General features: G+C 39.7%; 1 protein-coding gene across 7 annotated transcripts in view; it reads right to left on the reverse strand.

The window, feature by feature from the left end:
• LOC122549923 (E3 ubiquitin-protein ligase HECW1-like) overlaps positions 1-26,114 on the reverse strand; it is a 462,631-nt gene that overhangs the window by 24,108 nt on the left and 412,409 nt on the right. For all 7 annotated transcript variants that reach the window (XM_043690154.1, XM_043690160.1, XM_043690156.1 and 4 more), the window contains 6 exons: positions 23,822-23,920; positions 17,519-17,648; positions 14,428-14,574; positions 7,685-7,799; positions 3,509-3,594; positions 2,489-2,601 (listed from right to left, as the gene is read on the reverse strand). In XM_043690154.1, the coding sequence (XP_043546089.1) occupies positions 2,489-2,601; positions 3,509-3,594; positions 7,685-7,799; positions 14,428-14,574; positions 17,519-17,648; positions 23,822-23,920 (690 nt within the window). The remainder of the gene's footprint in view (positions 1-2,488; positions 2,602-3,508; positions 3,595-7,684; positions 7,800-14,427; positions 14,575-17,518; positions 17,649-23,821; positions 23,921-26,114) is intronic.

Here is a 26,114-nt window from a genome sequence, read left to right on the forward strand (position 1 = left end):
TGCCAACCATGCTCCATTCCCACCCCATTACCTTTACAGTCCCTATACCAAATTAGTACCAACCTCTCTTTACCAGTCAGAGCATTGAGTACAGGAGTTGGGACATCATGTTATGGCTGTACAAGACATTTCAGGCCACATTTGGAGTGCTGCATACAATTCTGGTAGCCCTGCTACAGCAAGGATGTTAGTAAACTGGAAAGGATGTAAAAAAGATTGATAAGGATGTTACCAAGACAGGAAGGTTTGTGTTATAAGGAGAGGCTGGATAGGCTGGGACTTTTTCCTTGGAGCTTAGGAGGCTGAAGGGGTGACCTTATGGAGGTTTGTAAATCACGCAGGGCATAGATAAAGTGAATAGCTAAGGTCTTTTCCCCAGTGTATGAGGACTCAAAACTAGAGGACATACGTTTAAGGCAGGAGTGGAAAGATTTAAAAGAGACCTCAGTGGGAACATTTTTACACAGAGGGTGGTGCATCTCTGGAACAAGCTGCCAGAGGAAGTGGTACAGGCAGGTACAATTGTACTATTTAAAATATATTTACACAGATACATGGACAGGAAAGATTTAGAGGGATATGGGTCAAATGCAGGCAAGTAGAATAGGTTTAGTTGAGGAAACTTGATTGGCATGGACGGGTTGAAATAAAGGGCCTATTTCATGCTGTATGACTCTATGACTTTGCTCAAACATTCCCCCATCTTTTGTCCTTATACACATCAGACCAACTCACTTTGTATCTATCATGGCCAGACTCATGCAGAGATGAGACTAAATAAAATTCTGTAAAATATCAATGTAAGTGCCTATTACAGACCTTGCTATATTGAAATAAAACTCAATTTGGATTCATTTAAATAAATAAAACCTTCATAACAACAAATATTTCATTAAAGTACATAATCCTTCATGAGAACAAAATTTGAAATTCACCGTCACACATCAAAACCTATAACCCAATAAACTGAGAAACTAGAGGCATCCTACTGTGATAATGAGCAGCTTTAAAGTTACTAATGCAGCCCTAATTCAATGGTGGTAATTTTAAGGCCACGTCAACAGACCAAGTGAAATAGCAAATAGTCTTTTCTTTTTAAACAGTCCAGATATTTTGTTTAAAGATTTAAAGGAAGGGATTTTTAAATGCCTTTACAGCTTAGCTCCCTTTTCATGGCTTCTTTACATATTTGACAGCTCCATTTGAAAGGATCTCTTCACACTTTCAACAGATCTCTCTGACAGATCATATGGTACTTTTGACAAGTTCCTTTGTCAGGTGCTTCTGACAGTTCTGAGAGTTGACTTTCACAGGTCTGCTGACAGATCCAAAGAGCTTAACATTAATGGGTTTATGAAGTTTTTACATCCATTAATGCTAATGTCTAACAATTCAAAAGGATATTGGACTTACCTCAAATGTGGCCTGACTTCTACCAAAAGTACATTAAATTAACTGGACGCGACTCTGGACTAAAGGGGTAACCTGGAAATCTAAATGAAAGTTCAGAACTGCTCTTACCAAGTCTGATCCGTATACTTCAGGTTTCACACAAGGAGAAGGGTCCAGTAGAGTCAGCTGCTGATTTGAATGGCCAAATGGCTCCAGCAAATGCACAAAAGATGCCCCAACCCTATTCCTGCTCCTGTGAAAATAGGTAGTGCCACGTTTGGGGGTAGGACCTTTCATTTTTCCAATGAAAAAGTGCCTCTGCATTGTGGCAAAAATCTGGGCTTTGATATTTTCAAATCCCACTTGATTTTCTGCAAAGTTTGGTCCCATTCCTTACCACTGGAACTCAACCCCTGACCCACTAGAAATTATGAGCTATTTCCTTGATGATCTTAAGAAATTCATTAATATTTCTCCTTTGTATTTGAGCTTTAAATTAGTCATTACTACAATTTATAGTGAAACCCTTAATTACTGCCACAATGAGTATGTTTTGGGGTTAATTCCTAACTGTACTGCTTTATGTAGACATTAAGTCATGTATTTTGAACAGATTTTTTTAACTGTTCAAGATTTAAAGAAAGACTTAATACGAATGAATTAACTCACTCATTAAAAATAGAGCAGAGCAGAAATTATACCCCCAGTTTAATTTACTGTTAAACTTGGAAGTCATACACCATGATTCCATTTTCTATAAATTGTTATAAATGTTAGTTCTTGATGTCTCTGACAATAAACCAAAAACATTTGCTGCCTTATTTTTCTACTTCAAGAATGGTAAAAAGTAAGTTAGCCAAATTGCTGATTAGTATTAATCCCTGGGTATAAACTTGTAATTCTTTCTTAAAGGGGGAGGAGAGCTGAAATGTCTCCCAGCAAATACATAAGAAGCAGCAATGATGTGGGGTTTTGAGCAATCAAGTACTCTTTGTCATTAAAACCTTCCTACAGAATTTTTACGTACAAAGCATCTAGGCCATTGCTACATGTAAACTATATGTTCATTAATTCTTTGCAATTTCTTGACAAATACCTTGGCAGTGATGTTACTTTGCCCCATTTCTCGATGCAAAATCGCCTCAGTCCATTGCTCCCTCTAAGTGCGGCAAAGCCTTCATAAGGTATACTGGATGTTCCTGTTACAAACTGTTAAAAAAAAAGATAAACGCACAGACATAAATTCCATTTACAGAAAGTGTGACTTGCATGTCCTATAGGTTGAAACTCATTATATAAACATCTTTAGAAATGTAGCATTTGTTTGTCCGACCTCATTTTGTACTGAGATTCAGGCAGACTTGGTCTTGAGTTGTCTAAAGGCTTTAGGACCCTGGAGCAGCCTTGTAATAATGTCACAGGACTGCTCTTCACTGGGCATAAATAGCATAGTGTGAGCTCAGTTAAGAGCAACAACAGCTAGGTGAGAAGCCTAAAGTCTAAACATATGATTATTAGAAATATTTGCAGAGAAGCATGTGGAGTAGACCAACTAGTACTCGGCAGTAGAGTTCATGGAATAGTCTTTCAGTATTGTAACAATAAAATTAGAGCCTAATATATTTTGGAATACCATTTATTGTTACATTTCGTCTTAATATAAACAATATTATACAGTAGGCCAAGTCTGAAGATAGTTCCCAATCTTGCCTTCCCTTTGACCAATCTGTTTTGCACATGAATATTTGGATGTACGGTCACAACTACACAAGGGAGTCAACATTAATAGTCATAAAATAGTTTAATCAGCAGAGCTGCTTTGTTCTTGCAATCAATATTGTGACTTGTCATTAACATTCCAGGTTATAAATTAACAAATGTAATATTAATTGGCAGATGTTAAATGTACTCTTATAACATCAGTCTACGACTTTAACAGAACTATTAACCTATTTAAAATAAGAAGATTATTTCCCTTACAAAAATAGAGCTGTAAGAAACATTAAATAAATGCTTAACAACATATGTTAGCAAATATTGTTGACATTAATCCCCAGACCTTGGAACCACATGATATTGAAGAAAGATTTTGTTTGCAATCACCGCTATTGTGTACCTGTAAAAGTCGAAGCCGCTGTTCATTATTGAAGTGTTCCACAGCTGTCCAGAACCATTTTATTACAATGTGACCATCATGGTAACCTGAGGAAGGGGCACAGGTAAGAACAGATGATCAGCAATTACCTTTGTAACATCAGTCAGCAGGATCATCCTACTAGGTCTGAGCTTTAACAATTGTCTTGATTAACACTTCCACTTTTCTTTAGAGGACTAAGATGGCACAGATGTAAGGCATAAGAGATTTGAATGCATAAATGTAAACACATCTCTTTCAGTTTTGTAGAAAACAGATTTAATTGATTATAAACCGTATTTATAATGTGTAGGAAAATGACTTTAAATCAAAATATTGTGTATCCACAATTTTGTAGTATTTGAACCTTTGGAAGTAATTTAGACATTCTTGTTATGGTATATGGACTTCAGGGCATGATATGTATCACTGTGATTTGCTAAAATAGCAACATAATCACCTCACAACAAAAGATTTGCTGTGATGCAGAAGATTTATGGGATTAAGAGAGACGTAGGAAAATAATCATGAATGAGAACCTCGACATGATGGGTCACAAAGAACATTATAGCATGGAGATACATAGGGATTAGCATTGTGTCCACTGCTCATTCTGTCTCTATTAATCATCATGGAAATGAGAAGGCACTAAGTAGTTATCAATCTGAGAGTAAATTGTGTAGAAAGCCACAATATTTTAGAGATGCAGTTGTAATTTAGAAGATCTAATGAGATTGAGCAAATGGTGAATTATTTTTAATACGGATAATTTGATTGCAAAATAAAATTCATAGTTCGACTTGTAATATTAAATATGAGTAGCCACAATTGCAGGCAAGGTTTAGCAGTGGTCGAAATGAATTGTGTTTGGGAAGTGAGTTGGAAATTGAAATGATCTCAGCAGTGCATTTATAAATAATCAACATAAATAAATATTTGAACTTACTCCCCATCTCTTAGAAAAATCTCAAAATGCTTCCCAGGCAAAACTCCATTTTTAATGCAAATACCTTTGTTGAGCAGGCAAATGTGGGAGCTATTTTGTTGATAACAGGATTTTAACAGCATCGAGGCAAATGACTGATTAAACCAGTTGGGGCAGAAAGGCTTCACATTGCACCATTCACCTGAATTAATGGAACAGGCAATGACAGCGTATGTTTAATTCTCGGTATGTCTCTTTGCAGCAGCATCCTAAATTGTACACTCAGGCACAGGAGTGGGGCTTGAATCCATTCTCAATTAGAAGTGAGCAGACTACAAACCAAAATTGATACTAAAGGAGATAAGACAAAGGGAATCATTATGTTTAAATCCAAATACAGTATGGAACCAATGAAGCAGTTGGTTCATGGAATACTCTTTCATGTCTGGGACATGAGTGTCAATCTAGTCAGTTTTAAAGTCATCTCTCTGTTCATTTGTGGATCCTACATAAAATGCTCGACAGTAAATTTGGCTGATTTTGGATCTAAATTGGGACAAATTCAATCATAAAATCATATTGGACATTAAAAGGTGCAAGTACTGGAAAGCTTAAACAAAAGTGGAAAAAGCTGAAGATGCACTGCAGGCCTATCAGAATTTTGGAAACCAGTCTTTCCTTTTCCTGGATTCACTGAAAGTTTTCAAAAAGCCAATAAGCATGTGCCAAGCCGGAGGCTGGAGGAATGCAGCAAGCTAGGCAGTGTCAGGAGGTGGAGAAGTCAACGTTTCAGAGGTACTCCTTCTTCAGGACCGGGGGTAGTGTAAGGGGAGCTGCACATAAAGGGTTGGGGGAGGCAGGTGGTGAAGTGGGGATAGGTGAAGACAGGCAGAGAGTACAACCTGGTTGGTCAATGGGAGGGATGAATCTAGTAGGTGGCTGAGAGGGATGACATTGTTTTTTCCAACATGACCATCCTCAGCCTCCTCCATTGCCACAAAAAAAACCAAACCGCAAATTGGAAGAACAATACCCCTCATCTTCTGCCTGGGCAGCATACAGCACGATTGACTCAACATTGAGTTCTCCAATTCCCATCCCTGACTCCCTTCCCATCCCCCGACTCCCTTCCCAGCCCTTCCCCATCTCTTCCACTCCTTCCTGCCACCTACTGGATTCATTCCTCCCATTGGCCAAGCAGGTCATACCCTCTGCCTGCCTTCATCTATCCCCACTTCATTCCCCAGCTCCCACCATCCCCTTTATCTGCAGCTCCCCTTACACCCACCCCCCAGTCCTGAAGAAGGGTTACACCTGAAATATCGACTTCTCCACCTCCTGATGCTGCCTGGCTTGCTGCATTCCTCCAGCCTCCTGCTTGTCTATTTTGGATTCCAACATCTGCAATTTTTGTCTCTAATAAGAATATGCTGTCATATTAGAGCGTTCTCTTGGTTACTTACCCTTTACTGTATCTGCTCCTCTCAAGCAGCAAAGTCTATGAAGACTTTGAGAACCCACTTTCTGTTTTTAATTAGGTAGGGAAACAATATCCATACCAATTAGCGGGAATCACCAATAAAAATACAGATCAGTGACTGTACCTTCCTGGAAGCAGTCATAATTTCCTGCTTCTGTCCACAAAGTGATGTTTTAGGGCATTATCTCTACCACAATCGCAATCCTAGAATATAGGCCATCAGATATTGGGGATTAGTCAATTTTTAGCCTGTTAATTTCTCCAATATGTTTCCTTTATTGCATTATTGATGTTAAATTGCTCTCACTAATCTCACAAGTATCTTGATTCTCCATTTTTTTGTGGAATACTTATTGTGTCTGTTATTATGAATGCAGATACAAAGATCTGGATTTTTCAGGAATTGGAGATAGGGATTACTTCTGTGTTCCAACCCTGCTTTAAGAATGCACATGAAGATTTTCAAACCTTCAGCCAAACAAAGCCTCGCGGATAGGCTCATCATTCAATCTTGGGATGGTATATGGGTATCCTTTCTGGAAGGCAAATGTGTGATTGGCAGATCCACTAGCCAAGGCATAAACACAAGTAAGTTTGTGTTTCTGTCTTAAAGGCCACAGGTGCCCATTTTCTGGAGGAGAGCCATCGAGTAAAAGGTCAGCAGCAGTAGCATTTGGGACCCAGCATAGGTCCATAGTGGGGAGAGATACACAACATATTGGTGCTTGCCCTGACCTGAGGTTGCTCACATTGCAGTATGTAGTGATGAACCAGCATATAAAAACAATAGTGCCATGTTGCATACTTACCATCTTTTACCCATACCCTGACCCATTTAAAAATCCAGCTCAAACATTTGCCATCCTTACTATTTTCTTAATTCCAATTGTAATTTCTCCTGCCATAGCCTCCAAGAGACATTTAATTTCACTATTGTCTTTCTTTTCTTAGATTACTTACAGTGTGGAAACAGGCCCTTCGGCCCAACAAGTCCACACCGACCCTCCGAAGAGCAACCCTACATTTACCCCTTCACCTAACATTACAGGCAATTTAGCCTGGCCAATTCACCTAACCTGCGCATTTTTTGGACTGTGGGAGGAAATCAGAACACCTGGAGGAAACCCACGCAGACACGGGGGGAATGTGCAAACTCCACACAGACAGAATTGAACCTGGGTGTCTGGCGCTGTGAGGCAGCAGTGCTAACCACTGTGCCACTGTACTTGTTCTTTCAAGCTTTTCTACACGTCCTTTTCAATCTACTCTAATATTTCTTGCTAATTTCCTGTACAGTCTATTTACCCCTTTATTTATTTTTGACCATTCTTTGCTGGTTCCTAAAATCCTTCCATGCTCAGGTTTACTACTTTTCTTGGCAATGTTGAAAACATCATCTTTTTAATCTATTAGCTCTTTAGTTAGCCACACATGGATTACTTTTTCCTGTACGATTCACATGATTACAATTTTGCTCCAAACAGGAAACAGAAGAAATGCTCCTGTAACTTTTTCATGAAAACAGCATTAGGTTGTCCGTAAAATTATTGCCATTTTTTGGATCGCAGCTTCCTTGGAAGAAGGAATCATCCGTTTAAGTTTATATCCTGCATTTAGTTAAGTTTGGATTGCACAGTATCATGTATTGCACAATTCCAGCTGGAATTAGTTATCTGCTGTGTCAAATGTATTGACCAGAAAAAATAATGTTAACTGTCACCTATTGAGGACTGAGAAGTAAAGGTATACTCACCACTCCGGTATTCTGTATTGTTGCGCCAGTCATTTTGGTCAATCTCTGCTGTTCCTGCAATGACCAATTCCAACTCTCGGGCATCAAATACAGATACAAGTCGTGAATCCACCACCTGTAGCACAAAATTTACTGTTAACTTACTGAAAGTCTTTAACACATATGGAGATTATAGCAGACAGGTTAATCTGTGGAGAATAATTTTGCCCCCTCATTCGAAGAACAATTGCAAAATATTACGTATAGGCTAGAGTTAATTGCATGTGATGTAACATCAGAATAATACAGAGGATTAAAGAATGAGACCATCTGGTCCAATGCTTTTGCTGATTATTTGAGAGAACTACTGCATTTACCTTGTAATATAACAAGATTTTAAAAAAATATTTCCTCAATTCACTTTTAAAACTGATTATAAATTTGCTTCTATTGTTGGCTTTGGTAAGTCATGCCATGCCTTGATAATCTTTTCCATAAAAGAAACTCCTAATCACTATCTTAAATTTCTACCTCTGATTTCTCAGTTAGGTCCTTGCATCAGGTCTCTTGAGAACAAAGCAGGATTGATTCATTTTTATCCCTGGGAGGGAGTAAAGGATTTGAGAGAAAGTGAGGGCTGCAGATGCTGGAGATCAGAGCTGAAAATGTGTTGCTGGAAAAGCGCAGCAGGTCAGGCAGCATCCAAGGAACAGGAGAATCGACGTTTCGGGCATAAGCCCTTCTTCAGGAAAGTAAAGGATGGCAGGGGGAAGGAATGTCATCTTAACACTGCTTGCCACTCCCTCATTTTGTAGCCAGGAATTCCTTATACGGAACAATTCTTTTTCCTTCCCAAAAGATTTGAATACATTTGCTAAACCTGGTAATATGTGGACCATTAGATAATAAGAGCATAGCATTAGAAATTCAGTTTGTTCATTAGTATCTTTGATGAAGATTAGAAATTGTCCCAGAACCATTCCTGGCACACTGCCATAAGTTTACTGAAAATCATAGCATTATGGAAACATACAGATTAGGAGACATTACAATCCATCATGTGTTGCGTCTTTGAAAGATCTATCAAGTTAGCTGTTTATTCTACTCTGTTCTCATAGTTGAGCCATTGTTTTCTTTTCAACTGTGTATCCCATTATCTTTTGAATGATACTATTGGATTTGCTTCGATCACGTTTTCGGGATAGATAATTCCAGATCATTAGAAACTCACTGTGTAAAAACATTTCCCTCATGTTGGCTCCAATTTTTTTCCCAATCACTTTGTCATTAATGGACCATTAATTAGTGGTGGGACGGCAAGTTCAAGCTTGGGTCTTCCTTCCCAGATCTTAATTTGGGCATTCTGAGAGGTCACATTCCACCTCTCGGCCTGCAATTTGCAGGAATGGAAGATTCTATCCTTTAGACTAAATTGCTGCTTGGTCATGCCTCTCCCTACCTCTGTGACCTCTTCCAATTTCACAACCCTCCAAGACATTTCTATCCTTGAATTCTGGCCACTTGTGCAATCCCAATCATAGTTGTTCCACAATTGATCATATTTTCAGCCGCCCAGACCCTACAATCATGTATTTCCCTCTCTACACCTCTCTACCTCTTTACCTCATTTCCTGTATTAGAACACTTAAAGGTGATCTCTTTGACTAAACTTTTGGTCATTTAACTACTATCTCTTTACTTTGTTTTATAATGTGCCTATGGAATGTCATTACATTAAAAGGTGCTATATAAATAAGCGTTGTAAGTGTGATTAACCATCTGGCCATTTGTGAGGTTGTTGGCCCTCTGGTCTCCTGCCTGTTCCAATCTGAAAGTCCAGATCAAGTCCACACATTTCTGACGTCTTCTTTGGATCATTGCACTCAAGGACCAGTTCTATCCTCTAGGCAGCACCAGTTTCACCCATTAGACGTTGGGCTCACCTCTGGCCCAATTAAGGGCTTTGCAAATGGAAAATCATCAGTGCAGCAGTATAGAGATACTGCAAGCTTAGGACCTGGAAAAGATCTGGACATCAAATTCATGATCTCACATTGAAAATCCAGCCTCCTTATGTTTGCCCACTTTGCCAGCCTATAACTTCTTAAAATCTTTTCTTGTCCTGCTCATTGTTTACTACGTTTCCAAGTTATGTATGTTCTGGATGCTTTGTTACGCCCTGTTTACCTAGGCATGAATTATTAATATGTATCAGAAAGAAATGTGATAATGGAAACCACCATAGAGAGATGTAATCAGATTTTCCACTGGATTCTAGCAAAATATTGTGCCTCTTGCATGAACAGCTGCAAGAATATTCCATACAGCCTCGATTCTATGTGACTGAATAATGGAATAAAATAACTATATGCATGAAGAATTGGAGAATGACTAATTTTGAATTTTTGATTCAAATACATTGTTGTTAGTAAACAAAAAACTTATAATCTAAATTGGCTAAATGACTAAATCAAAATGTCCTTCTTTTGACATAGCTTCGATTAGAATGACTTTTGAAGAGTTTCTGATGGATTCAGATATTGACTAATCCATTCTCCCAGATCAGCTCATTGGTGGAGCTGGTTCATTCAGTTGTCTAGGTAACTAATGTGTGGATCAGATTGATACCAGTAACACAGGGTTTAGTCCCTATTTTATCTAAGATCTGCATCCGCAACCTAGCTGTAGTAGAAATCGTGGCATTGCACTCTGGTTAGGCAAATAATCATCAAGGACTTACCCTCAGGCAGAGAATTTATGAAAAAGCTTATAGGCATAGATTTCAGTATGAATTTAGATGGATCCAAGGAACAGACGACAGCAGAAATTGAAAAGAAATGCATGGAAGTGGAACAACAGAACGGACAGCACGTTGACAAACTATTAAAGGGCCTCTGAAGAGTTCTTTTTGAATTACAGGCCTTTGTCAAATCTGAAGAAGCAAAGGACTAAGTAGAGTCTTACAAGAATGAATTAATTGAAAGTCACAAACCAAAGAATTGTTTCTTTGATTAGTAATATATGGTGAATGATGTTCCATATGAATATTTGTTGACACTGTACTCACTTAGAGCCATAGACTCATAGAGATGTACAACACGGAAAAAGAATAAAAGAACAAGAATTAGTTGAGAGAACAATATTGAGTTTTGCTGATAATACGAAACCAGCATAGAGTCATAGAGATGTACAGCACGGAAACAGACCCTTCGGTCCAACTCATCCATTCCGACCAGAAATCCCAACCCAATCTAGTCCCACCTGCCAGCACCCGGCCCATATCCCTCCCAACCCTTCCTATTCATATACCCATCCAAATGCCTCTTAAATGTTGCAATTGTACCAGCCTCCACCACTTCCTCTGGCAGCTCATTCCATACATGTACCACCCTCTGCATGAAAAAGTTGCCCCTTAGGTCTCTTCTATACCTTTCCCCTCTCACACTAAAACTATGCCCTCTAATTCTGGACTCCCCGACCCTAGGGAAGAGTCTTTGTCTATTTATCCGATCCACGCCCCTCATGATTTTATAAACCACTATAAGATCACCCCTCAGCCTCAGCCTATTCAGCCCTCCCTATACCTCAAATCCTCCAACTGCAGCAACATCCTTATAAATCTTTTCTGAACCCTTTCAAGTTTCACAACATCTTTCCGATAGGAAGGAGACCAGAATTGCATGCAATATTCCAACAGTGGCCTAACCAATGTCCTGTATAGCCGCAACATGACCTCCCAACTCCTGTACTCAATACTCTGACCAATAAAAGAAAGCATACCAAACACGTTCTTCACGATCCTATCTACCTGCGACTCCACTTTCAAGGAGCTATAAATCTGCACCCCAAGGTCTCTTTGTTCAGCAATGCTCCCGAGGATCTTACCATTAAGTGTGTAAGTCCTATTAAGATTTGCTTTCCCAAAATGAAAATATAAATTGTGACAACTCTTGTGAAAAAGTACAACAGGAAATAAACAAGCAATGATATGGTATCATTCTATTTTTATTAATTCAGCGGAGAGATGAGTTTAACTACATCAAGTGTAAGGTGCCTCAGACAGTACGCATGTACTTCACATGTGGCTGAAAGCTCAGGGGAACTAGACTTATCTCTGTGACAATAAAGAGGCCAATCCCATATTGCCTACATTTTCACTCTCAGACACAGATTGTGATCTGTATTCCTGTAACAACAGCGTGAACTATCCCAGATTTGAGAATTTGGACTGTCGTGATTGTAACAAGGTCAGCCAGTTGGGACTTTATAAAATATGAGTCCCCTGATTGAGAGCTGCTAATCTGGTCCAACCAGGGAGCCCCAGCTAACAGATATAAATAGAATGGCAGAGGTTCTGCTCACTCTGAGAGCTGGCTCTGAGGAAGCCAGACCAGTGTCAACTACCGTGCACATGTAAATAAAGGGTACTTGGTGATGGGATACCAGCCTCTGTGGAGTTATTTCATGGACCACCTTCCAAATTTTAACTCGGAACACTGAGCCCTTATTCCAAAGCTAATGAGTTCGCTCTTTATTGTTTTACATATTTGAAGTGTGCAGATAAATTGGAATCAATATACTCTTCATTCGTACATTTTATATAAATAAGCTAGTTGATGGTTTGAACTTGGACTATGATTCTGTGAAATACTCTTGCAGCCCACCTTCTGTCTTGAGTTGACAATTGACATAGGTTGTGACGCTGACTGGGGTATCCAGGAGAAAGAAGTTGGATTCCAGATGATAGAGACATGTGGTCCCTTACACGAATAATTGGTGACATTCCCCACCCCACCCGCCCAACCTCCATGGGAAGAGTTTTAGTGTCAATGGGTGCAGGAACTGAGGCTGGTGGGTGGGTAGTTTGATAGGGTGGGTAGTTTGGTAGGGTGGGTAGTTTAGTAGGGTGGGTAGTTTGATACTACTGGCCATCTTGCCAGTTTGCCAGGACCATTCTGTCTCTGAACTATAGTCAAGCAGCTTGGATCAGACATGGAACAACTACCTGCTCACACTTAATAGGCAGTTTTTTGAAAAGATTAAAAGTCCAGTTAAGGTCAATGTTTAAAGGCAGACTGGAAAGCTTTGGCTCGGCCTGTGGGTCCCAGCGGCAGTGGGAACAAGACAATTGCCTCCAGTATGCCGTTGAGACCTGTAGCCACAGGCAACTTGTGAAGGGCTTTCCCCAGTGGCCAGTTTTTAAATTTCAAATCTATTAGAAGTGCACCTTGAGATGGAGATTTCCTGCCTCTCCCTCAGCTGCAAGAGCAGGCTGCAGTTTCTTCTATTCCTTCTCCATCTTTCAGTGCCCACCCACCTCTCTGAAATGCATGGTGAGTGGTGCTTCTGCTGAATAGTTAGTCACTACAAGCTAAAGTTACTGCAGGTGACTGCTGTTAGTGTGGTGCAGGTTCAGGACTTGCTTTTGACAGTGGGGTCCTGACTGAAAAAAAGGGGAATCCCACATAAAGAACACCTTCTGCTTGCTGGCAATTTAAGTGGGGACATGCAAGAACAGCAGTCCATTATTTTAATTTCTGACTATTATTTCTGGCCCTTCAGCTTTGGCAATGGCTTAAGTGCATACTGAAACTTTCTAAAGGCATTCAGAAATTTTGACAGGGTGCATGTTTTTTGAGAACACACAATTTTTGGTTCAACACCAGAGATTTTTCAACACAGAGGGAGGACGACTATGCTGCACAGCAATCCAGTCAGTTTCAATCTCTGGTTCAGTCCCCATTGTTCCTGCAAGTTAATTTCCCTCAATTGCTTATCTAATATTTTCTTGAATTCATTGATTTTTCTCTGCATTCAACACCCTCATAAGCAGTGTGTTCCAGATGATTACCTCTTGCTGGGTAGTAAATCTCTTGCTCATACAACCGCCTCTCCACTCCCAAACATTGCTTGTCCAAAACTTTCAATCTATGCCCCTATTCTTGCACCTTAGACTAATAGGAATAGCTTTTCTTTATCTGCTCTGTCTAAGTCTGTCATAATCATGTACACCGCTATCAAAATTTCCTCTCTATCCCCTTTTGTCCAATGACTAAATATAGAAAAGAACTGCTTATAAAAGTAGCCAATTATACCAGCCAACTCCCAGACTTGTTCAAGTGCAACATTTTAAAAAAAATCTTATTTTCACATTACACTTGCAGCATTATGCCAAACAAAGTAATAAAGACTGATGCATCATATCAGAAACTTACTTGTGTTTCATAACTTCCATTAGTCATGATGTTCATTAGATGCCTGTGTAATCAATTTCAGAGTTCTGAATGGGAATCATGGTATTTAAAAATGTTCTGTTCAATATTGAAGTTTTCAGTTTGATGTGGTTTTACAAATCATGTTTCCTTACTTTCAGTAGCATAGACTGAGTGACAGGACTGCAGGTATTGGATAACCAACCAATCACAGCCTTCAGTTTGTGCTGAGGGTTGAAAGGTATGTGTGTGTGTGTGGCTTTGTGTGTATGTGTGTATCTGAGTGAGAGAGAGAGAGAGAGAGAAATGATGGTTGAATGAGAGAGTTCTGGCTGTGGGATGGTGGTGGATGGAGGAGGAGAGGCTGATGGTGTTATGTGAAGTTGGTGACAAATGTAGGGTGGAGTCAGGTAGAAATAGAGATTCAGGTCCTGCAATTTGCTTATTCATAGAACAGATTAGGGGTGCAAAATGTCTTCATTTATATAATTGGAGGAAAACTAGAAAACTGAGTTCAGTCTAACTACAGCCAGCCCAGGTACTTCCACCTACCTCATAGAAACCTCGAACCAAGGCTTCAGTCTGCTGAACAACACCTCTTTCCACTCTCCACTTCACCATACGCTCAATATATTCCTTTTTGTTTTTCTCCAATACTTGAATGTTGGCTCCACCTGTCTTGAGTTCTCGTTCTGTGACCTATGAGAAGCAAAGTTATTATTTGCTAAGAAAAGTGAAGAAAAACATTAGAATTGTTTGAATTTATAACAGAATTTAAAGAAAAAACAATTCTGAATCATTAAGGGTTTCTCTGTGTTTCGTGGTTTCTTATTGCAATGGTTCCTCAGGGAATTGGTTGTCTTGACTTCAACCGTTGGCATGGCAAAAGCCTATTCCCATGATGTATTGCAGTAGCTGGGAATGACAGCTTCATTAAGTCACCAGAAGGGAATCAGTGGAAGGCAGACCTACACCACGGAATGAGTTTTTGAAGGGTTTGTCAATGTATTAAGTAGTGGTATTAAGTACTGTTGCAAAACTTGAGTCAGATAGTTGTGATGTTGGATCACGCATCAACTGTTTCTCCTTACTGACACAGATTGAACTGTAATACTGAACTGCAGGACCATGTTACTTGTAACAGTGAGACAGAAAGAGCATGTGTGAAATGAATGAAAAAGGTGACTATGTAAATGAAGCAAAGACAAAAGACAAAAATGAAGGTACTCCAGGTCAGAAACTCTCCCATTTATCTTTCTGTCACGATGGCTAGAAAAAAGAAAATCATTAAAAAAAGAGCAAGTTCCGAATTGTTTCCGTTATGATTGAATGTCATGAAGTTCATGGAATGTGGGTGTCCCTGGCATTTATTACCCATCTCTAAATCCCCATGAGAAGGTCTTAGTGAGCTGTCTCCTCAAACCACGGTAGCCATTGGTATAGAGCCACTCACAATGCCATTAGGGAGGGAGTTCCAGGCATTTGACCCAATGTAACTGAAGGAACCGAGTCAGGATGGTAAAAGTTGCTTGGAGGGGACTTGATGATGCTGGTGTACCATGTACCTGATGCCCTTGTCCTTCTAAGTGGTGCACTTTGCGAGTTTGGAACATGCTATTGAAGGAGGATTGGTGAGTCACTGTCATGCATCTTGTAGGTGGAACACACCATTTCCATTGTGTGTCAGTGGTGGAGGGAGTGCATGTTGACGATCTTGTACAGGTTGCCACTCAAGCAAGATGTTTTGTTCTGCATTGTGTATGCTTCTTGAGAATTGTTGCATCTGCAGTCAGTGGAGAATAGTCCATCACACTCCTGACTTGTGACTTGCAGATGATGGACAGGCTTTGGGGAGTCAGGAGGTGAATCACTCACTGCAGATTTCATAGTCTCAAATGCTCTTATAGCCACAATATTTATATAGTCAATGGTAACCCTAGAATGTTGATAGTGGGGGATTTAGTGATGATAATGCTATTGAACCTCAAGAGCGATGGTTAAATCCTGCCTTTTTAGAGATAGCAATTAATTGATGATTATGTTTCACAGGTGTCTGTGGAAAACATTGTTGCTCCTTCTGGTCCACAGATTTGATATGGAGATTTTTGTCTTCTTGCTAAGCTCTTCCTCACCCCACTACAGTTGCTGAGTTTCCTGAGGCCCAGGTAAAATTGCCATGGTCCTACCTGACCACATGGCTGTTCTTATTAGTGACAGAGAAAGAGACGACTGGTTTTACCTATGTGTCATCACACCTCTGCTGATGGCTGAGGTTGAGAAAGAGAGTCCTTTATGGTAACCTCACATGATGTAGAAAACGAATCCATGCCATTGGCATCACTTTGCATCATATACCAGCCATCCAGCTAGCTGAGCTAGCTGACAGCCCTGGAGCTGGAGGAAGCCCTGAAAGGCACAGCAGGATACATTTAAGGATCCCAACCTCGTTAATATATTTAAGATGCCGATTACTTGTCTCCTGAGAACAGGTTGAGTGCCCATCTTTGCTTCACATCTCAACAAAACTGTAAAGGCTGTGGATTAGAGCTGAATTTCTGAAGCACTTTCGTTTATCATCAGTTTAATGCCTCCCTCTCCTACCCTGCACCCTATCACATTTACCCTCCCATGTAATGGAAGAAGACAGTGATGTGTATGATGATGCATCACTGACACCAGTGCTCATGTTCAAGAGTCTGAGATGACGAATAGGCTGTACAAAAGAGAGATATATTTACTAAATGTGGCATGTACTATCATCTAAATAATGGAGTTTGTTGAAACCTTATAGTCCCTCATAGGTAGATGATATACTTAATGCAGAAGAGGCTATTAGTTACTAAAAGAGACACTCCAAATATTCTTTGGAGTTGACAATCCAACCAACATTAACATTTTCTTCGACTCACCATGTTTAAGAAGCTGCTTTTGGAAAAGCGTTTCAACAGTGATTATAGCTTATATTGATTCACAAACTATGTCAAAATAAACATAAAATATAGCACAGGTCTTATGGAGGATATTGACTATGTTTCCTCATGAGCTTGCAAACCTGTCCACAAATTGAAGAATGTCTCTGAGCACATGCAATTGCAAGAATCATGCTTATCAACTGCAGCTTTAGATCGGATTGATTGACATGAGTGGAATATTCTTTAGAATTACTTTTTTGCTGTCTGTGGCCATCTTTATCTGGTCTGGCCTACATTTGATTCCAACGTGGTTGACTCTTAACCGCCATCTGGGCAATTAGGGATGGGCAATAAACACTGGTCTGGCCAGCATCACCCTTGTCCCATGAATAAAACCCAAATGTGTGCCTAAAAATGTTAGTCAAGGCTCAACTTCAATAAGCTTCTAGCTTTATTTGTAGTGCACAGTGAGTTGTGGCTGTGAACCAGGGATTCTGCTACAGTTTATCAGTCAGAGTTTCATCGATTCAGGCTATCTCCAACTTTGAGTTCGGCTGCTGTTAGATCATGGGTGCAGAGAAAGGCAAGGCAGTACTGAGGGGGTGATGTGGAGGGTAAAGATTGTGGTGGGCTCAGACCAGCAATTATTGTCACGTTTTTATTTCTTCAATGTTATTCTTTGTGCTTTGCCAGTTTAGCCTGTTATTGTTGTAGGCACAAACCACACAAACCTGCCCAAACACCTCCTCATTAACTGTAAAGGTGAGGTCAAGAATATCAGTGATGTCATTATCCTTCATCCATTGTAGACTCTGGTGGAACTCTTCATCCAGATATTCCAGATCACTCAAGTCACATGGTCTGAAAGGAAATAGCAGATAATTTAAATTAAGCAGGTTGTTAATTAACTGAACAATTTATGATTGAATTTCAGTATTTGTAAATTTGTTTAAGATTCATCGGAAAGCACAGAACCAGAGTATCAGTTCAGTTGCTTGGTTCTTGAAGGCAACTAATAATTCTTTCAATTGTGTATCTCCTCAAATATCTATCCAAACCTCTCAAAATCTTCCACATTATCATGCCTCCATTGCATTCCTTGGAGGCCTAGTGCATACAGTCATCATCCCATATATAAAATTTTACAATCTAAAGTCTAAACTACTTTCCTTCTTTGAAGTTTGAGCCAGTGTCCATTGTTTATAGAGTTAGTAGCAATTTCAAACAAGAGTGTCACAATACAGTTGATTTCTTCCTTTTTGTATTTTGGATACTTAATTATTTCCTAATCTTTCTCTTCAACATAATATCTTCTTGGCTTCTCAGCCTCTCCTCAGAGCTTTAATGTTTTAATTTAGGCATCAGTTTCCACAACTGCTAAATTTCCACTATTTTGCTGTACATTGCCTGGAAATATCAACAATACCAGAGGTTGAACTTACCAATGATTTGCAGATTCATTATCTCTTACTGAGACTTATGTTCCAATCCCTTAGCTGTAAGTCCCAGGCTTAGACTGCTTTATCACAGATACATACTGAACCATAGGGAGCCAATCCTCCAGTTATACAGACAGCTACATTAGATTTACAAATTCTGATAACTGGCTGACTAGAAAGACTACCCACAACAAAGAACATGCTTGGCCATTGGAGGATTGTGAGTTTTTGGAATTTCCTTCTTCAAAAGGCAGAAGTTTTATATTTGTTTAAGGCAGAAATCAATAGATTATTGATTACCAATGGGATGAAAGATTATTGGATTGAAATGTAGAGTTGAGGTTAAAATTAGATCAGCCATGAGCTTATTGATGGTGGAGCAGGCTCAAAGGTCTGAGTACATAGAACATAGAACATAGAAGAATACAGCGCAGTACAGGCCCTTTGGCCCTCGATGTTGCGCCGATCCAAGCCCACCTAACCTACACTAGCCCACTATCCTCCATATGCCTATCCAATGCCCGCATAAATGCCCATAATGAGGGAGCAATGAAAACAACCCCAAGTACCTCAGCCTTTCCTCATACGATCTTCCTACCATACCAGGCAACATCCTGGTAAACCTCCTCTGCACAAGTTCCAGTGCCTCCACATCCTTCCTATAATATGGCGACCAAAACTGCACACAATAGCTTATTCTTGTTTCTTGTTTGTACATTAGCGACTGTTATCTCACCTTCTATAATTTCCATGATCTTTGTAATTGATAAGCCCTTCCTTAACGTTTGAAAATCTCTTTGTTCTCCCCACATTTTATTTCATTGCCAAACCTCTAGTTTTCACTTCCAAATCAGTTATGTTTTTTTTGTGTTATAAGTTAACTACTTGTACAGTAAAATCAATAAATACTTGTTAAAATCTAAATTTAGCATACATTCAGATTTTCCATTGTTATCAAATTCTATCACTCGCTGAAAGCACTCTTGTGTTTAAACAAAGTTTCTTGCAAACAAGGAAAGAGCTGGCCCAGAAGTAATGGACTGGATAATATTATTCTTATCCTATAAACATTTACAATGTCACTGTCCGTAACTCAATCCTGGCTCCCTCTTAGTATACCATACCTAACCTCTATGTTAGATTAACCATTCTTAGAATGTCTTCACGTACTTTATCTATAATGTATGTTCAGCAGTTTGTCTAGTTTTCTAGTTTGTCCCTTTGCTGTTTTTTAATGATTTATCTAATGTTAGTTACATTCCAATCTTCAAGCAATAATTCCATTTGTTGTGATGCCCTGAAGTTTGTCAGAAGGACATTACTGATTTAATTGGTCACTATCTTTGCACAAATTACTGAATCAATCTTTCAGTTGTCACAAATCTGATATTTCATAACCTTTTGAGTCTCACTGTATAATGGTTAAGGATTAATATTTTCCTTTCTGGAACATTATGTTTAATAACCCAAGTATTTAAGTGATAATAGCAAATGAAAAGAGTACAGTATTATTGTATTTTAAAGAAATACATTTTTCCAGAAAGATTATATAGTTACCTTTCCGAAATACCTCAGTAAGCTTAACCTTGGGGGGGGCACCTAACCCATGTAGGTCAAGAATTAATTCGATCTGATCTTCATTATGCACTGAGTTACATAGTCTCAACAGAGACTTTGGTAGTTGCGCTACAACTGGCGTAATCATCAGTAGATTGTGAGGAAGGAAGTTAACATCTACCGAATGCTTCCCAGCAACCCAAGCTGGAAATGAGTGCGTAAAATTGTGAGAAGAGAATTGGGCTGACATGCAATATTCAACAAGGGTGAAGATTTTTCCAGCACTCTCTGACATTAAGTACTGAAATGCTGACAAGAATAAAGTACAAGGATATGATTGATATCCTTGCAACAGTGCTCCAATAACAAGTGTTTAATTTTTGTTCAGTGTTTAACTATATTAAAATTTCTGTATTAATAGGAACAATGGATTTGGAGTGAAAGTCAGTCAATCAGTCTTTGGAGCCTTCTTCACTATTGTGTAGATTATGGCTGATCTGATTGTGCTTTCAACTCCATTTTCCTGCATGTCCACTTCCCTTTCCTTCAACTCCTCAGTTACCTTTGTCAGTTGGATTTCTAGTTTTGAGAGATTTCTTGTATATTTTTCAATAAAAATCAGACACAAAATAATAAATTAGTTCTCTGCCATTTCTCTATTCCCCATTATAAACTCTTCTGACTCTGCCTTTCATGGGTCCACATTCAGTTTGGCCAAATATTTCCTCTTACATGCCTATGGAAGCTTTTACATCAGTAATAGGGAAATGCTGATATCTATTATAAGAGATATGATATAACAATGATCTGATTGGGCGTAGTCAGCAGCATGGATTATAGAATGGGAACACATATTTGATGAAACATTTGGCGTTTTTTGAAGAAGTTACTAACAACATTGATAAAGGAGTACCTGTATACTAAGATTTTGGAAGGAGGTTAATTAAAACATTAAACACATGGGATAAGACCATAAGACATAGGAGCGGAAGTAAGGCCATTCGGCCCATTGAGTCCACTCCGCCATTCAATCATGGCTGATGGGCATTTCAACTCCACTTACCCGCATTCTCCCTGTAGCCCTTAATTCCTTGTGACATCAAGAATTTATCAATTTCTGCCTTGAAGACATTTAGCGTCCCAGCCTCCACTGCACTCTGCGGCAATGAATTCCACAGGCCCACCACTCTCTGGCTGAAGAAATGTCACCTACCATTCCAGGGATCATCCGTGTGAATCTCCACTGGACACGCTCCAGTGCCAGTATGTCCTTCCTGAGGTGTGGGGACCAAAACTGGACACAGTACTCCAAATGGGGCCTAACCAGAGCTTTATAAAGTCTCAGTAGCACAACGGTGCTTTTATATTCCAACCCTCTTGAGGTAATTGACATCATTGCATTCGCTTTCTTAATCAAGGACTCAACCTGCATGCTTACCTTTAGAGAATCCTTAACTAGCACTCCCAGATCCCTCTGTAATTTTCTCACCGTTTAGAAAGTAGTCCATGCTTGTATTCTTTTTTCCAAAGTGCAAGACCTCGATTTGCTCACATTGAATTCCATCAGCCATTTCCTGGACCACTCCTCCAAACTGTCTAGATCCTTCTGCAGCCTCCCCATTTCCTCAGTACTACCTGCCTGTCCACCTAACTTTGTATCATCGGCAAACTTCGCTAGAATGCCCCCAGTCCCTTCATCCAGATCATTAATATATAATGTGAACAGCTGCGGCCCCAACACTGAACCCTGCGGGACACCGCTTGTCACCGGCTGCCATTCTGAAAAAGAACCTTTTATCCCATCTCTTTGCCTTCTGTCAGACAGCCAATCCTCAATCCATAACAGTAGCTCACCTCGAACAGCATGGGCCCTCACCTTGCTCAGCAGCCTCCCGTGTGGCACCTTATCAAAGGCCTTTTGGATGTCTAGGTAGACCACATCCACTGGTTTTCCCTGGTCTAACCTACTTGTCACCTCTTCAAAGAACTCCAACAGGTTTGTCAGGCACGATCTCCCCTTACTAAATCCATGTTGACTTGTTCTAATCCGACCCTGCTCTTCCAAGAATTTAGAAACCTCATCCTTAATGATGGATTCGAGAATTTAGGATAGGAAGTAATGTACTGGTATGGATTGAAGACTGACTAACACAGAGAAAACAGAGAGCAGAAATAGATGGGACATTTTCATTTTGGAGGCTGTGACAAGTTGGATGCTGCAAAGATCAGTATTTGGCTCCCCGTTGTCCGCAATGCATATCAAAGGTCTATATGTGGGGAACCAAATGTAATATTTCCAAATTTGAAAATGAATGGGTGTTGCGAAGAAGATGTAAAATACTTTTTTTGGACTGGCTTAGTGAATGGACTAGAAAATGATAGATGGAATATAATGTGAAAAAATGTGAGGTTATCCACTTTGGTAGGAGGAACAGATATGCAGAATATTTCTTCAATGATAAGAGGTTGGAAAGTGTAGGTGTATAGGAGGACCTAGGTGTTTCTGTGCCCAAGTCACTGAAGGCTAACCTGCAGGTTATTAGGAAGGCTATTGGAATATTCACCTTTTTATTGCAAGAGGGTTTAAATACAGGAGTAGTGAAATCTTGCTTCAGCTTGATTCAACTGTATCTGGTGAACTATGTGCAGTTTTGTCCCCTTGAACCTGGAGTGCTAGGTGAGTTTGCTTTCCTTCTCGCACAAAAGAAATTATTGCCATGGGGGAGTGCATTGAAGATTCACCAGAACTGATCTTCAGATCGTTATGACTGGCCAATAAAGAGAGGTTAGGCAAACTGGGCCACATTCTTTATTTTAAAGAATGAGAGATGATCTCCTTGAAACTTGCAAAATTTTCCAGGGATGAACTGGGTGGATACAGGTAAGATGCTTCTCCTGTTTGGGAACTCAAATAACAGGCTTCACAAATTAAAAATAAGGGGATGCCGATTAGGTTTAACTTTTTTAAAGAGGTTGCATATATTTGAGAGTTAGGGAAGCTTAATCTTTGACTATGTTTAAGATAGAGATCGATAGATTTCTGATTACCAGAGGTGTACAGGATTATGGCTTTGGAGTGGGTAAAAGGCATCGAAATGTCTGAGCAGTCATGATCGCATTGATCTATAACCCAGTCCTCGGTGTAAATTGTAAATCGCCTTTCTTGAACTTAAACAAAAGCTTTGGGTAAACCGTTTGCTGGTGCATTCTTTATGCCAATGCCTCAACCAATCAGAGTTCATTTGCCAACCATTCAACACCCTGATTCTTATGCAGTATAAATTGTTGTTTCTTTTATAATTTGGTATTCTTGTGATCCTGGGGGTCCTGAATAAATGCAAGTCAAAAGCTTTGAAAGCATTTCTCTTCTTTTCAGCAATATGATCAAAATGAACAAACGTTCAAAATACTTTAATAGCAATTTACAAGTACATTAAAACCAATAAACATACCTGTACAATTATGTTAACTATCATCCTTGCAATCGTCATGAATAAATGTATGAAAAATGGACTTTTGTAGCAAAACTTTCATTGCACTTACTCCACCAGAGGATGTGTGGTGAAGTAGGCCATAAATTGACAATCTATATTCCACATTCATTGAAGCATAAAACAATAGCATTGTTGGGCTAAGCTGCTGGCATTTGCAAAGACACTTCAGTACAATCTCTGCATTATGATCTACTTGAAGAACTTCATAGATAGTTCTGAGGTATTTCATGCATAACATGAAACAGCAAAGCAGACTGGGAATTCGCAGTGTTAAATGTAGACTGCATGCTGAGGGATCACAGGAATTGTACCTTTCATCTGTTTAGCCTCAGGAAATGGAAATTTTATGATTTTAAAAGTCATAAAGAGTCATGCTTGTAAAAACATGTTTATTAAAGAGCTATAATTTTCATAGGATGACGGCAATGTCATCAAAGAATTTTGCTTTGAAGTATATTCTGTTATTTATTCTGCAGCAATCTCTGTGTAATTGCTTATAAAATCTGCCAGCTGCGTCTGCAGTTTGGAAAGGTTGTGCACTTACAGCCTTAGCAGTGCCTTATAGAAAGGCCTGGTGAAGAAGGCATCTAACAGGTACTGGTGAATCAGAGCGAGGCCCAGAATACGACCACTGAACCTGAACCTGAAAGGAAAAGAATATTTACAGTAAGAATTGCATTTAATAATAAGTAATCTGTTAAGTCAGCATTTCTCACGGAGCATCCATCTGCTATTTACAATTTGTTAAACTCATAATTGAAAAGATACCTCTAGCATTTGGCTGTTTAAATGTGGTGGAGTGCCATGATATAAGATTAATCAGAATCAAACCTATTTTCAGGAGATTACACAGAATAGAGGTTCGGTACTTGCTTCAGAAAATGAGGAGGCAAAACACAGAAAGGCTTCTCAGTCAGAAAGAACAAAGGATGGCAATTTAATTTGTTTTTCATCCTCTTGGTTTGAAACTAGTTGATGCATGACATGTATATAAAAGACAATCAAAAACATATATTAATATAACAATATTAAATGTCCCATCACATAAGAAAGGTCAAAAAATAAATCACTTTAAAAAGGAACTGGGATGGAACCAAAATGTTCCTAACAGAGAAAAGTTTATTACCTTTCTTCATTCCTCCGCTATTGCTAATGTATGAGTCTTCTAATCTGACATCGAGTACTGGAGCAGCATTTTTTTTCCAATGAAATATTAGGAAGAGTAAAGCTATTGTCTCCAGTCTCTGCTCCAAACTCTGCAACTTAGCTGATGACCCCATACTTCTCTGGGAACTGAGGCTCGACTGGACTGTTCGCAAACCTGGCGTCTTGTGGCTCCAAGCTAACCATGTAACTGCACCAATCTGAAGGATATTTATTTCCACCTCCAAAACAACTCCCAACTTTATCCATCTCAGCTCATGTGCAGCTAATATACTCAATCATTCACAAACAAAAACAGAGATTGCTGGAAAAGCTCATCAGATGGGATAGCACCTATGGAGAGAAATGAGAGTTCACATTTTGGGTCCAGTGGTTCTTCTTCAGAACTGATGGTAGCTCGGAAACAATGGCATATATGCTAAAGCTGGAGTGAAAGAGTGGGGGAAAGTAAATGATAGGTGGGGATAGAGCCTAAAGAGAGAGAAAAACAGTTGGACAGCCAAAGGAGTAACGGTCAGTCAGGGTGTAAATGAATAGATGCTGATGGGAACTATTAGTAACTGACAATGGGTTGTATGTGGTAGCAGCCCCTGTGGTAACAGGCCTGGTGTGTGGGTGTTAGGGTAAGGACACGGGAGAAGGTGCCACAAGCCCTAAAGTTATTGAGTCCAGAGTTCACAACCAGAAAACCAGGTGTTGTTCTTCCACCTTGCGCTGAGCTGCATGGGTACACTTCAACAAGCCTGAGATTGAGATGTTGGCCTGGGAACAGCGTGGTGTGTTGAAGTGGCAGGAAATCAGAAGATTAGGGTCATTTTTGCAGACAGAACATAGATGTTCTGCAAAGCAGTCACCTAGTCTGTGCTTTGTTTCCCCAGTGTAGAAGAGACTACATTGTGAGCAGCAAATGCAGTACACTATATTGAGTGAAGTGCAGGTAAAGTGCTGCTTCACCTCAAAGGTATGCCTGGATCCTTGGATAGTGAGGAAAGAGGAAGTAAATAGACAGGAGTTACACCTTCTACAGTTGCAGGGGAAAGAGCCGTGTGGCTGTGGAGACATGTTGGGAGTGAAGGAGGAGTGAACCAGGGTGTCCCAATGGGAATGATCCCTGCAGAAGGCTGAAAAAGGAGGTCTCGACTCTCAACAATTTTAGGGTTTATGTACCTTGTCAACTACTATTAGACCTCATTAGCAGCATGGCTGTCCTTTACCCACCCCTTTGCCTGTTCAACTGTTTATCTCTCTTTGGGCTCTATCTACACCTATCATTTACTCCTCCCCCCTTCCCCCCACAAATCTCCATCTCCTGCATAAATACCAGCCTTTTCTTGGCTGCCATTAGTTCTGAAGAAGAATCACTGGACTTGAAACATTAACTCTGATTTCTCTCCACAGATGCTGCCTTATCTGCTGAGCTTTTCCAGCAATGCCTATTTTCATTTCCGATTTCCAGCATCCTCAGTTCTTTTGAGTTTTTTTATATACCCAATCATTCCTTCATTACCTCTAGATTTAACTATTCCAATACACTCCTGACTGCTCTCCCACAATCAATGAATTTGAGATTGTGCAAAGCTCTGTTGCTTGTGTGTATTTTTAGTCAACCTGTTTGGAAATGTTATGACACACCTCCTGGGCTGATGACACATCAACCGTCTTCCCTGGCCCAG

This window comes from Chiloscyllium plagiosum, chromosome 5 (genome assembly GCF_004010195.1).
Source record: "Chiloscyllium plagiosum isolate BGI_BamShark_2017 chromosome 5, ASM401019v2, whole genome shotgun sequence".
Lineage (NCBI taxonomy): Eukaryota > Metazoa > Chordata > Chondrichthyes > Orectolobiformes > Hemiscylliidae > Chiloscyllium > Chiloscyllium plagiosum.